Genomic DNA, 13134 nt, shown 5'->3' with positions numbered 1-13134 from the left:
CTTGCACCTGTCTGACTCTTGTTCCAGGTTGGCCGGCTGACAGCCTCAAGTGGGACCAGAAGACATTCCCAACTCAGGGAGACGGAGGTGAGGGGGAGGGTTCCAAATTCCCCTTCCTCCTGGCTTCCCCTGCTTCCTGATGCTGGTCCAGACTTGGCTCTATCCTTACTCTTTGGAGACCCCCAAGGGCAGGATGGTGATGAAGATGATTGTTAGCACGTCACTACCACATAGAGTCAGGACAGTTTGGTGGTGAAATCTGCACACCTGGACAGGCAGACAGGGCTTGAATCCTAGCTCTGCCACTTACCTGCTGTGTGGCCTCGGGCAAGTTACTCAACCTCTCTGGACCTCAGCTACAAAGTGGGGATAATAATTGCACCTACCTCAGAGAGATCAAATGAATCTGTGTAGTAAAGTACTGGGGGTGGTTCATGGTTGATGCCCATAGATGTCTTTGTGATTATAAATAATAATAGCAGCAGTGGCTAACATCTGAACAGGCTGCTTCCTAAAGCCTTCCTAGAAGCACCCTTTTCACTTCCCCTGGCCTTTAACCCTCTCCTCTCTTCTCCCCTATCCAGCTGTTGCTCACTTGCTGTACAAAATGATATTCCTCACGGCGCTGCCTCTGTTTTGGATCATGATTTCAGGTAATGCCTGGGGGTCTGGGGCTCCTGGGGTCTTGGCCCCTGAGCAGGCTGGGGTTGATTCTGTGGGTCCCTGGACCCCGCCCCCGCCCCGCAGGGCTGTGGAAGGTGATGGGAGCGTGGGGATTGGGAGCATCCGGGCAGGACATGTCCCTCAGCCTCAGCGGTCTTACTTGCCCACAGCCTCTCGCGGGGGTCACTGGGGGGCCTGGATGCCCTCATCCATCTCGGCCTTCGAGGGCACGTGTGTCTCCATCCCCTGCCGCTTCGACTTCCCCGACGAGCTACGGCCGGCCGTTGTGCACGGTGTCTGGTACTTCAATAGCCCCTACCCGAAAAACTACCCGCCAGTGGTCTTCAAGTCACGCACCCAAGTTGTCCACGAGAGCTTCCAGGGCCGCAGCCGCCTCCTGGGGGCCCTGGGCCTGCGCAACTGCACCCTCTTGCTCAGCAACCTCAGCCCCGAGCTGGGCGGCAAGTACTACTTCCGCGGGGACCTGGGGGGCTACAACCAGTACACCTTCTCCGAGCACAGCGTCCTGGACATCATCAGTGAGTTCCCAGGGGCTGTGCAGATGCCGTGGGGCTGGGGCCATGCAGGGGGCGCAGGGGGAGTAGGAAGTCCTCCTGGCACCTTTCCAGGAAGGTCTAGCTGGCAGGACCAGGGACTTGTTGGTTTGGCTGGGGGGAGGGGTGCAAACCCCCCTGCCCACACGGCCCAGGCAGATGACTGAAACAGGCAAAGCAGGGCTCTCAGAGGAAAGCAGTGGTCTTACTCTTCCAGAAACACCTGGGGTAAAGGCAGCGGGCCCAGGGGTTGGGGCCAGGCCTCTGGATTCCTATGTTAGCGGGGCTACCGAGGGCAAGTTACTTAACTTCTCTGGGCCTTGTTTTCCTCTTCTGTAAAATGGGGTTAAGAACAGCACTCAAAGTTCAACGAGGGAATAGTTGTCAAGTGGGCAAAGCAGCGTCTGGTACATGACGCCCAGCTCCGTCTAAGTGGTGCTGGGTGAGAAGGCAGGGTCATTGCTCTCAAGCATTCTGAGTTTTCCATTTGTCTGTTTGTTTGTTTTGTTTTGTTTTTGGCTCTGCTACACGGCATGCGGGATCCTAGGGACCGAACCCGTTGCCCCCTGCAGTGGAAGCGCAGGGTCCTAACCACTGAAACACAGGGAATTCCCGAATTTTCAAGGGGAACTGTGTATTTTTCTATGTTTTTTCAACATCAGCTGCTGATTCAGATACTTTTTTTAAAAAATACCCTAAATTTAGGTCAAATAAAATGCAGCTCTGGGCCAGTTTGGGCAATTAGAGTAGGGTCTGCTGCCTCATTTCTGAGAGGCCCCGAGAGGCATGGAACCCTTAGACTCAGGTTTGCCATCAGCTCTGAGTCTATATGAGGAGCCAGGTTACAGCCCTGATGCACAGAGACCCCGCTTCCGCCGCCAGGCACAGCCAGACAGCTCCAGGACACACCACACACACACACACACACACACGCACGCACGCACGCACGCGCGCGCGCACGTGGAAGGTAAACCAAAGCAAACATGGGAAGGAGAGAGGTTTCTTGAGGAATATAATGTAGTGTCCAGAGCACAGACGATGAAGCCAGAGTGACAGGGATTGAAGCTCAGTTTTACCTCATGCGCGCTGTGGCCTCAGTTTCCTCATCCGCAAAATGGGCAAAATAACATTACCCACTTTCTACGTTCGGCATGGCTGGAAGGACGGGCAAGTTACACACAGTAAAGTACTCAGACCACTATATTGCTGTTTCCGTTATTATTACATCTGCGGTTGGATCTGCGGAGGGCTCCTGGGTGAAGGGTACCCAGGAGGAGAGAAGGTTGTAGGGAATTCTGCATCCAAGGATGGGGAGGGGACCGGGTACCAGGACTGGAGTCGGGCAATGTGGGGGTCCGATGCTGCTTCCTTCACCCTCCATCTCCCCGTCTCACTTAGACACCCCCAACATCATGGTCCCCCCAGAGGTTGTGGCAGGCACAGAAGTGGAGGTCAGCTGCATGGTGCCTGACAACTGCCCCGAGATGCACCCGGAGCTGAGCTGGCTGGGCCACGAGGGGCTCGGGGAGCCGGCTGTGCTGGGGCGGCTCCGCGAGGACGAGGGCACCTGGGTGCAGGTGTCGCTGCTGCACTTCGTGCCCACCAGGGAGGCCAACGGCTACCGGCTGGGCTGCCAGGCCTCCTTCCCCAACACCACCCTGCAGTTCGAGGGCTACGCCAGCCTGGACGTCAAGTGTGAGCTTGGGTGCGGGCCGGGGTGCGGGCCGGGGGCGGGGTCTGCGGCACGTGCCCGCTGACGTCCTGTGTCTCCGGCGCCGCAGACCCCCCGGTGATTGTGGAGATGAACTCCTCGGTGGAGGCCATCGAGGGCTCCCACGTCAGCCTGCTCTGTGGGGCCGACAGCAACCCGCCGCCGCTGCTGACCTGGATGCGGGACGGCACGGTGCTCCGGGAGGCGGTGACCGAGAGCCTGTCCCTGGAGCTGGACGAGGTGACGCCCGCGGAGGACGGCGTCTACGCCTGCCTGGCCGAAAACGCTTATGGCCAGGACAACCGCACCGTGGGGCTCAGCGTCATGTGTGAGTCGCCGCCCCCGCCCGGGGCGGAGCTGGGGGCCCAGTGGGGGCGCGGTCGGGACCATGCCCGTGGTTGAGGTGGAGATGGAGAGGAAGTTGCAGGTTAAGGAGTTCCTTCATTTCCCCCACGAGTATCTGGTGAACACCTACTCTGCACCACTCTCCTCGCTAGGACAAGATGGGAAGAGGCAGAGGCAATCCCTGCCACCCAGGAAAGCCTGTTAAATTCAGTTTCCTGCGGGTAGAGCTGGGCCTGGCTCCGGGAATCTGCATTTTAAAATGAGCCCCATTGCAGTTCTGATGGGAGGGCTGAGGAGAACCCAGGCCTCTCCCAGCCCCCGAACATTATGGGGCCCCAGGGAGAGGGGGCCCGTCAGACAGGATTCTTAACTAGGAGCCAAAGAGAGGTCATTCATTCATTCATTCATTCACAAATATTTATTGAGGCAAAGTGCCCAGGGCTGGGGATAATAAAAATGACAGCACCGGCCAACATTTACTCAGCAGTTTCTGAGTGCCTTCCAGAAATACTCTTCCGCTGGGGCCTCCCCACGGCTGGCTCCTACTCACCTCCTTCTAGGCTCACAGCAGCCCTCCCTCGCCATCCTAGTTAAGACTGTCAACTACCCCGATTTCCCATCCCACCTTTATTTTTCTGCAAAGCACTTATCCCCATCTTGCCAACTAGATGTTTGATTTCCTTATATAGCATCTGTCCACATGGGCAGGGATCTTCATCTACCTTGTTCAGGCTAAAACAGTGCTTGTCACAGTTGGTTCTCAGTGACCCCTATGAGGTTGGGAATATTATTAAAGCCCATTTTCCAGATAAGAAAAATGGGGCCCAGAGGGGTTTAGACATGGGTCCACACACAGCTGGGAAGGGGTAGAGCCGGGATTCAAACACAAGCACTGTAGCTGCAGAGCCCCTGTCTTTGTAAACGAGACACCCAGGCCTGGGGTTACCTGAGCCATCCTGAGCTGGTGTGCCCTGATTGGGGTGTCGGGGGTCACATTTGGGGGTGGGAGCTTCTGACCATCGGCCCCCTGTCCTGCCCCCCAGATGCACCCTGGAAGCCGACGGTGAACGGGACAGTGGTGGCCGTGGAGGGGGAGACAGTCTCCATCTTGTGCTCCACACAGAGCAACCCGGATCCTATTCTTACCATCTTCAAGGAGAAGCAGATTCTGGCCACCGTCATCTATGAGAGCGAGCTGCAGCTGGAGCTGCCTGCCATCATGCCTGAGGATGATGGAGAGTACTGGTGCGTGGCCGAGAACCGGTACGGTCAGAGGGCCACCGCCTTCAACCTATCCGTGGAGTGTGAGTACTCCCCTGCATCCGCTGCCCCTGCTGAGGGCAGCCGGGCTTGATTCCTGCCCACCCACCCCTGTGGTGGATGGCTCAATGGGGGACACCCAGGTTACCGGGAGGTACCCCCGCATCCCAGCCAGGGGTCAGCCTCGCTCCAGCAGATAAGGACGAGGAAGGGAGGAAAGCGGAACCCACAGCAAGAAAATAAAAGCCCCACCTGAGAATACGGTACCCCCACATCCTGGTGTGGGCTTGTGACCAAGGAGATTTCTGAATCCTGTGGCCACAGCCCCTTTGCATTAACTAAAAGAATAACCACGACCTCTGACCCTTATGGAGCGTCGCTAGGCACCAAGCAATGTTGGAAGCTCTGTACAGGGACCCACTCTTTCGTTTTTGTTACATCCAATGAGGGAGGTTCTCTTACTGTCTCCAGTTTCCAGAGAAGGAAACTGAGGTCCTGAGAGGTTATGTCACTTGCCCAAAGTCACACAGCCAGAAAACGGCAGAACTGAGATTCAAATACAGTGGTCTGGTTCCACTCTTCTGTACTGCCCATTGACCTCATCCTATGTTATGACATCAGAATACATTGATCAAGCCGTTGTTACATGCACGGGCTGTGTGGCTCAGTGGGAGGTGGGGGGTAGGACCAAGAGGACACCAAGCGTATTAACAGATAATAGTACAGCCAGAGAGATGAGACGGATGCATATAAAAAGCTAACTGTCTTGGGAATGAAGCCCATTGTTCCACTGCCAACCAGAGCCCTTCCCAACCTTCTATGGACATCACCGCCAACACCCCACCCCCACCCCGGCCGTCACTCGGGTCATAGCTCGCAAGTCGCAGTTTCCACTCCCCCTCCTCCAGCAACTCCCTCTGGAATGTCACCTTCGTAGTTCCATTCCCCCTGCTTCCTCCCCAGCTCCAGCCTGGCCTCTGGCACTTGTCTCCAAATTATTCCACCTACAATGGTCCCTACCACACAAGCTTGCCAGAAGGTTTTGGGCACAGTCCGTATATTCAATATGGCATGTGGCTGTAGTCAGTAGAGACAGATTATTCCTGGAGTGCCATCTTCCAGGGCAAGGTGATGGCCACCACTGCCCTGCTAACCCTTCCTCTTTGGGCACCTTCCTTCCCAGTCTCTGCTCGCTCGCAGCATCCAACGTGATCATGCATATGGGTTGTGCGGGTACCCCGCCTTCTCCATACATGCCCACCCTTCTGCCTCACGCTTTTCCCTGTTAAACCTATATCCCAAGCCAGGGGTTCTTAGGTGTAGAGTCAGAGAACCCCCTGAGAATCTGATGGAAACCTCTGATCATACACACACCTCCAGCTCACGAACGTTTTCAGTCACAGACCCTCCTGTATAATAAGAGTGGTGGCAGCAAACGATCATTAAGGGCCTACTATGGGCCAGGATTGCATCCCCTGCACGTGTTATTTTGCTGAGCCCTTCTGGTCGCCCCTTGAAGCAGCTACGTATTATCGTCATCCCCTTTGAGGAGAAACTGAAGGTCAGAATTCCCCAAGGCTATGCAGCTGGAAGGCTGGCCAGTGCCAGGATTCTTCTGGACTCCTGTCGACCCAGTTCTTAAACCTTTGGCTGCTTCATCTCCCCTGCAGTCCTTGGTACCCAAGGTACTCAAGGCCTTCAGTCTGCCGGAGGGGAGGAGCAGCTGTGCCTCCCACCCCACCCCTGCTGAGCCGGTCACTGGGCTCCAAGGCCTGTGTCGCTGTGCTTACCCTCTGGGTGTCCGGCTTCAGGCCCCTCTCTGTCCCCAAAGTCTGCGTCCCCTAGTAGCGGGGCTTCCGTGCTCGCTGACGATGGTGGGTGCTCCTGAGCGGGGCGGGGGTGGAGGTGGGGGTTGGGTCCCAGCACAGCGTGGGACCTGCAGGGCACTCACCTCACTGAGACCTTGTGATGACTAGAAGACTGGTTTCAGCCCTTTGTGCATATTGACCTATTTCATTCTCACAACAACGCGATTGGGGGCAGGGACTGCCCTTCACCCGTTTAATAGGAGGAAACGGAAATGTTACTGGTGCCCAGCACCCGACAGAGCTGAATCGACCTGGGTCCGAATCCCAGCTCTATCTCCATCTTGTGATGGAGATGTGCTGTGTGATCCCAGACGAGTGAATTCACCTTTGCTGAGCCCCGATTCTCTTCTCTGAAAAACGGGTATGACAGTAGAAGGAAATTATGGTGAGCGCCCATAGTGCCCGACATGTCCCATGTGCCCCGTAAGTCTTAGGCATCCTCTTAGCTCCCCACTCATCTCTCCTTTGAACTCCTGGCTGGGTATCCGCCTGCCTTCCTGCTGCCAAGGCTTTGCTCACTTGCTTCCTCTGCTGGAGTGGTTCGATCCCTGCGTGGGATATTAAGCTTTCTTTTTCTTTTCTTTTTTCTTTCTTTTTTTTTTTTTCCCGCTGCATGGGGTCTTCGTTGCTGCGTGGGCTTTCTTTAGTTGCGGTGAGCAAGGGCTACTCTTTGTTGCGGTGTGCAGGCTTCTCATTGCGGTGGCTTCTCTTGTTGCAGAGCGAGGGCTCTAGGCACACGGACTTCAGTAGTTGTGGCTCGTGGGCTCTAGAGTGCAGGCTCAATAGTTGTGGCGCACGGGCTTAGTTGCTCCGTGGCACGTGGGATCTTCCCAGACCAGGGATCGATCCCAGGTCCCCTGCATTGGAAGGCAGATTCTTAACCACTGCACCACCAGAGAAGTCCCTAAGCTTTCTTCTCAACAAACTCATGTGCCCACTTCAGAACAGAGTCCCGTAGCCCCTGGCAAGTCAAGGACCATTACCCCTCTTTGCACACATGAGAAGTCCAACTCAGAGGCCCAGGAAGCTGAGTGGCCTGATTGGGGCCACCAGCCAGTAGATGGCAGAGCTGAGATTCAAGCCAAAGCTGTCTCACCCCAAACTCCCCATCCTTTGTGGGACCTGGGGCTTATCTAGTGTCAATCAGGGTTTCATAGGTCGCGAGGCTGCTGGCAATGCTGCAAAGATGCTGAGCACATGCAACAGGGTGTCAGCGTTCCCGCAACGCTGTCACAACAGTACCAGTGGTGCAGTATTGAATGAAAGGATTTTTAAAAAATTAATCACTGTCCGTTCAGGTTTGTCATTACTAATTTACTCTGTGGTGCGTTAATTTGTCAATACTACAGCAAGCATAGTGCACGTCTGCCTCAACAGAATTTGGAATATTTAACTGTTAATTTACTAGACGTAGAGATATGTACACATTGAGGTTCCAAATGGAATGATCCCTATTGCCAGTACACGGCTCATGTGACTCCCTGCTCCGTCGCTGTTACCTGCATATTCTTTTTTTACTGGAAATTGAAAATAAGTGGGGTAGGTGGGCCAAGGATCTTTTGCCCGTGTGGAAGTGGGTTTTGCTCAGGGCTGAGAACCAGAGGTCAGTCTAGAGCAAGCAGAGGGGAGTGCCAGACTCTCCATGAGGGAAAGAGAACATAGTTTAAAAAGCAACATTCAATGTTCTATTCTAATTTTATATTTTGGAAAATGAAAGGAAAAAAAATACCAGTATCGTTTTTGTAATTTAAATGGCAGCAAAGCAAAGCCCAACAAAATGATATTGGGTGGAGGGTGGTACCTGGTACCACGGGGAATCCTGCGAGGGAGGGAGGGTCAGGATGCAGGGGGCTCCAGGGAGTCAGTAGGGGCATCTGTAGGATGGCCTGGAAGGGGAGCTGGCTGAACGCACTAGTTCATCCAGTAAGTCTTCCCAGAGCTCCTGCCGGGTGAAAGGGATGTTCTAGGGACTTCCCTGGAGGTCCAGTGGTTGAGAATCTGCGCTTCCACTGCAGGGGATTTGGGTTTGATCCCTGGTCAGGGAACTAAGATCCTGCATGTCGTGTGGTATGGCAAAAAAAAAAAAAAAAAAAAGAAAGTCATGTTCTAAGTGTGGGGGACAGAGTGGAGACTGAGTAAGAGCCTGTCTCGATGCAAATACAAGACCAGCCACATCAGTGTATAACCCGGGTAGGGATAAGTGCTGGGGAGAAAACTCGAGTGAATGGTTATTGAAGCGAGGTGCAACTTACATGGGGTGGTCAGAGAAATAGACATGGTCTGCGCAGAAGCTGCCTGGAGTGAGGGCGTGAGTTTGGCAGGTGTCAGGGAAGTGTTCCTAGCGGAGGGAGAAACGCAAGACCCCCCACCCCCACCCCGGCTGTTGGAAAAAGCTCCACAAGTATGAGAAACAAGCAAGGAGGCTGGTGTGGCTGGAAGGGAATGAGCCAGGGTGACAGCAGGAGATTAGAGCGTGGCTAAGTCCTGCAGGGCCTTGCAGGCGAAGGCAAAGAATTGGGGTTTTATTCTAAGTGACACGGGGAGCAATTTGCGGGGGGGGGGGCTTTCAGCAGGCAGCACCGTGATCTGATTTATGTTTCACAAGGTGAGCAGAGTTAGAGAGGACGTAAAAGAGAGTGCAGAGGGGAACAGGCAGCTCATCTCTGCGACAGCCAAGGAGCCCCCGAGGCCCTGTCTCTAGCCCGCGGGGTCTTGGTCTTGCCCCTGCAGTTGCCCCCGTGATCCTCCTGGAGTCCCACTGTGCGGCGGCCCGTGACACGGTGCAGTGCCTGTGCGTGGTAAAAGCCAACCCAGAGCCGTCCGTGGCCTTCGAGCTGCCCTCGCGTAACGTGACCGTGAACGAGACGGAGCGCGAGTTCGTGTACTCGGAGCGCAGCGGCCTCCTGCTGACCAGCATCCTCACGCTGCGGGGCCAGGCCCAGGCCCCGCCCCGGGTCATCTGCTCCTCCCACAACCTCTATGGCACCAAGAGCCTGGAGCTGCCCTTCCAGGGAGCCCGTGAGTGGTGTGGCCTGGGGCTGGGAGTCAAGGGACAGACAAGGACCCCTCTTGGATCCAAGCTCCCCTCCCCAAGGCTGATCACCAGCCGCTGCGCGTGGGTCAGGCTGCGCAGTTGATCGGGTGGTAAAGATGCCCTTTCCAGCCAGTTAGGAGAGGCTGCCCCGAGCTTGCCTGTACTTTACTGGCCCCTCCAGCAACAAAGGCCTTCGGGCTAGCCAGTCAGTGCAAGGATATGCCAGCGGTGTAAATATTTTCCCTCTCACCCCTGCCCCAGCCTGTCTCCTAAGAACCCAGGTATCCTCACTCCCACCGGCAGCCCTGAGGGCGCCTGGGTCTTCTCTTCCCTCAGATCGCCTGATGTGGGCCAAGATCGGGCCCGTGGGAGCGGTGGTTGCTTTTGCCATCCTAATTGCCGTCGTCTGCTACATCACCCAGACGCGCAGAAAGTGCGTAGCCTTCCGGGCTGGGCTGGGGCGGGGCGGGGTGGCCTCCAAGGGCAGGGCAGGGGCAGAGCAGTTGGAGGCTGGGGGTGGGCAAGGGAGGGAGGATTCTGCTCTGAGGATGTTCAGCTGGATGGAGGAGAGAGGGCCCCGGCTAACATGGGCCGCCGTGGTCGGGTCACGCATGCCAGTGCCTGGGCCGAGCACTTCTCACCAGTCGATACCTGTGCCCCGCATCCTGTACTGTGGCCTCCTGCCACTCCGGTGTGATGGGGAGAGCCGGTACCCCTGGCTTGCAACCAGAACATCAGTCACAGTTGGTTCCCGAAGCCCCAGCGATTACACATATCTGTGGTATCAAAAACGCTCCTCAGGGACTCCCCTGGTGGTCCAGTGGTTGGGACTTCACCTTCCAGGGCAGGGGGTGCGGGTTCGATCCCCGGTCGGGGAGCTGGATCCCACATGCCTCGTGGCCAAAAAACCAAGACGTAGAACAGAAGCAATATTATAACAAATTCAATGAAAAGACTTTAAAAATGGTCCACATCAAAGAAATCTTAAAAAAACAGAACAAAACAAGACAAAACAAAACGCTCCGCAGTCCCAAGCCACATCCACCTGCCACAGGTGCGCTGCTGTTAATTTTCTTCCTTGTGGTGCGCACACATCAGCTCTCCTGACAAGGAATTAATCTCCCGCTCCGCATCCTGGCGGCAAGGGGGTGCGGATAGCCGCAGAGCGAATGAGGAGAACCCAGAGCAGCCAGGCTGGGGTCCTGAAAGTGGCAGAGACCAGGGCCCAGGTGGCTCATCCTCAGTTGTGAAGCAGAGGAGGGGTGGGCAGTGGTGGACAGGAAGAGGCTGCTCACCAAAGGGGCTGGCTGCCCATCTTAGAGAGGCGGGTGGGAGCAGCTCTGGGGCCCCTTGGGCCATACTCCTTAGGTAGATGGGGTTGCAGATAGAGAGAGGAGTGGGGGGACCTGGGGGTCCCACTGGAGCTGACATGTCTTGCCCTGCAGAAAGAACGTGACAGAGAGCGCCAGCTTCCCAGCGGGGGACGACCCCCCCGTCCTGTTCAGCAGTGACTTCCGCATCTCTGGGGTGCCGGAGAAATATGAGGTGAGGCCAGAACCCTGTGGGGCCAGGCTAGCTGGAGATCCTGTGTGCCAGGGACCCCGAGGGCCTGGAGGGGGCCCGGGAGACCCAGGGGCAGAGGGGGAGCTGGCCCCGCAGAAGGGAGGGAGGGGTCGTGCGGAGGGCTGGCTTGGCCCTGGGCTGGGAAGGGGTGCTCAGGCTGAGGCCTGGCGGGGGGCTGTGGAGCTCAGGGCCCAAGAGAAGCCCTCATCCACCCCACCTGCGTCTATGACTGCATTTCCTTCTCCAATAGTCCAGAGAGCTCTCTACCCTGGAATGAGCACCCCAGGAGGTAGGTTCCGGGGGCCTCAGTGTGCCCACCTCTGGGCCCTTGTTGGGCCCTGGGGTTGGCGTGCATGTGTGTGCGTCCCCGTCAGGCGTCCAGGTTGGTCCCCACTTCAGTCTGGCTCTGCCCAGCACTCCTGGCCTTGTCTATTCTGTCCCATTGCTGCTCCCCTCTGTATGTCTGTGGCCACTGTCCTGTGTGTGTGTGTGTGTGTGTGTGTGTGTGTGTGTGTGTGTCCAAAGGTGGGGGGTAGGGATGGAAAGCGTGACAGGGAAGCCAAAGTTGCACCTGCAGGATCTCCCAGGTTGAGGAGGGGGACCACACCAGACCCAAACATACTGAGTCAGGCATTTACAAAAATCGGGGAAGGTGGGCACCCGACCAGGTGGCTTTAATCTAAGAGCATGTTATGGACTGAATTGAGTGCCCCCCCCCCAAAATTCCTATGTTGAAGAAGGCTTCCTGGAAACGTTGAATTTGTGGGCGACTTTCAGGCTTGGCAGCGAGGAGGTTGTTTTGCGTAGCGGGGATCGGCACAGGCAAGAGCTCCAGAGGGGGACTGGGGACCGTGGGGCTGGCTGAGCTGGCGGTCCTTAAGGAAGGAGGCTCACACAGGACTCAGCTCTGGGAGGTGCAAGCGACTCCAGCCTTTGCATCTGTCAAGGGTGGAACAGGACCTTCTAATGAGTTGGTTCCCTTCATAGAGTGAGAGGCGCCTGGGATCTGAGAGGAGGCTGCTGGGCCTTCGGGGGGAGCCCCCAGAGCTGGACCTGAGCTATTCTCACTCGGACCTGGGAAAACGACCCACCAAGGACAGCTACACCCTGACGGAGGAGCTAGCCGAGTATGCTGAAATCCGCGTCAAGTGAGGGAGCCGGGGGTAGCCCGGATGGCCACCACCCCTTCAGGACCCTCACTGGCCCCCACTGGCTGTGGGCTTCCTTCCTCCCCAAAGTAGCGGGGGTTGGGGCAGGAAAGGGACGGGGCAGGTGACAGTGAGGTCCTGGGGGCCTGGCCTCCCCCTCCCTCCCAGCTGTCCCCGCCCTGCCAGCGCCCCAGCTCCGCATTGTGGCTCCCCTGTAACCTCCTTTAACCTCATCTGTCTGGAGGGGAGCCCGTCTGTCTGTGTTATTTATTGCTACCCCTGCCTGGTCTCTTGTCCCCATACCTGGCCCCAGGGCCTGTACGGAGGAACATGGAATAAATGCCCTGAAGCCAAACACCCGTCTAGATCCTGATGATTTCAGACCCGTCCTTGGGGGCCCTGCCCCCCGCCTCCTTGCCCTTCCCTGGGTCCTCAGGGATCCTAGCCCTGAGCCCAGGCCAGCCGCCCTTAAGTTGCTTCCACTCCGAGCTGGCAGCTGGTCCACAGTAGGTCATGTTTGACTGCTGGGTGATTTCACATCACAACCCTCATTCCTGCTCCTGCCACAGGTGGAGCGACTGACAGCCCTGGGCTTGCGGTTACACACTGCCACATCTCACTGAAAGAGATGGTGGCTGCTTCTTCTGAAGGGGCCTGGCTCCTGACTTGCCGCACTGCTCACCATTTCCTGTTGTCCCACACCTGGCTGGCTTCACTCACTGACATCCCCCCCTGTACCCTGCGGGTCGCGGCGGGGGCCTCAGATCTCAGTGTGTCATGAGCCTGTGTCGGTTTGACCGCCGTGCCTCATATTCATGCTGCACTCTGCAGCTTCAATCTTTTTTCCTTTCCTTTTTAAAAAAAAAAAAATTAATTAATTAATTAATTTTGACCATGCTGTGCGGCATGTGGGATCTTAGTTCCCTGACCAGGGATTGAACCCGTGCCTCCTGCAAGTGGAAGCGCGGAGTCCTAACCACTGGACCAC

The 13134-nt window shown here is 56.5% G+C and overlaps 1 protein-coding gene across 1 annotated transcript; it reads left to right on the top strand.

Annotated features, from left to right (window-relative positions):
- Window positions 1-844: 844 nt before the first annotated feature.
- On the top strand, window positions 845-12873 carry MAG (myelin associated glycoprotein). Its single transcript, XM_022586244.3, has 8 exons — window positions 845-1202; window positions 2616-2912; window positions 2999-3256; window positions 4317-4577; window positions 9132-9419; window positions 9772-9868; window positions 10881-10980; window positions 11986-12873. The coding sequence occupies exons 1-8, from the start codon at window positions 863-865 to the stop codon at window positions 12148-12150; spliced, it is 1806 nt and encodes a 601-aa protein (XP_022441952.2). The 5' UTR covers window positions 845-862; the 3' UTR covers window positions 12151-12873.
- The last annotated feature ends 261 nt before the right edge of the window (window positions 12874-13134 follow it).

Source organism: Delphinapterus leucas, chromosome 20 (assembly GCF_059928025.1).
Source record: "Delphinapterus leucas isolate spDelLeu-1000000601 "Yukka" chromosome 20, BTC_Dleu_Yukka2, whole genome shotgun sequence".
Taxonomy (NCBI): Eukaryota; Metazoa; Chordata; class Mammalia; order Artiodactyla; family Monodontidae; genus Delphinapterus; species Delphinapterus leucas.
Note: the sequence above shows the minus strand (reverse complement) of the source record. Positions and strands in the feature narration are given on the sequence as shown.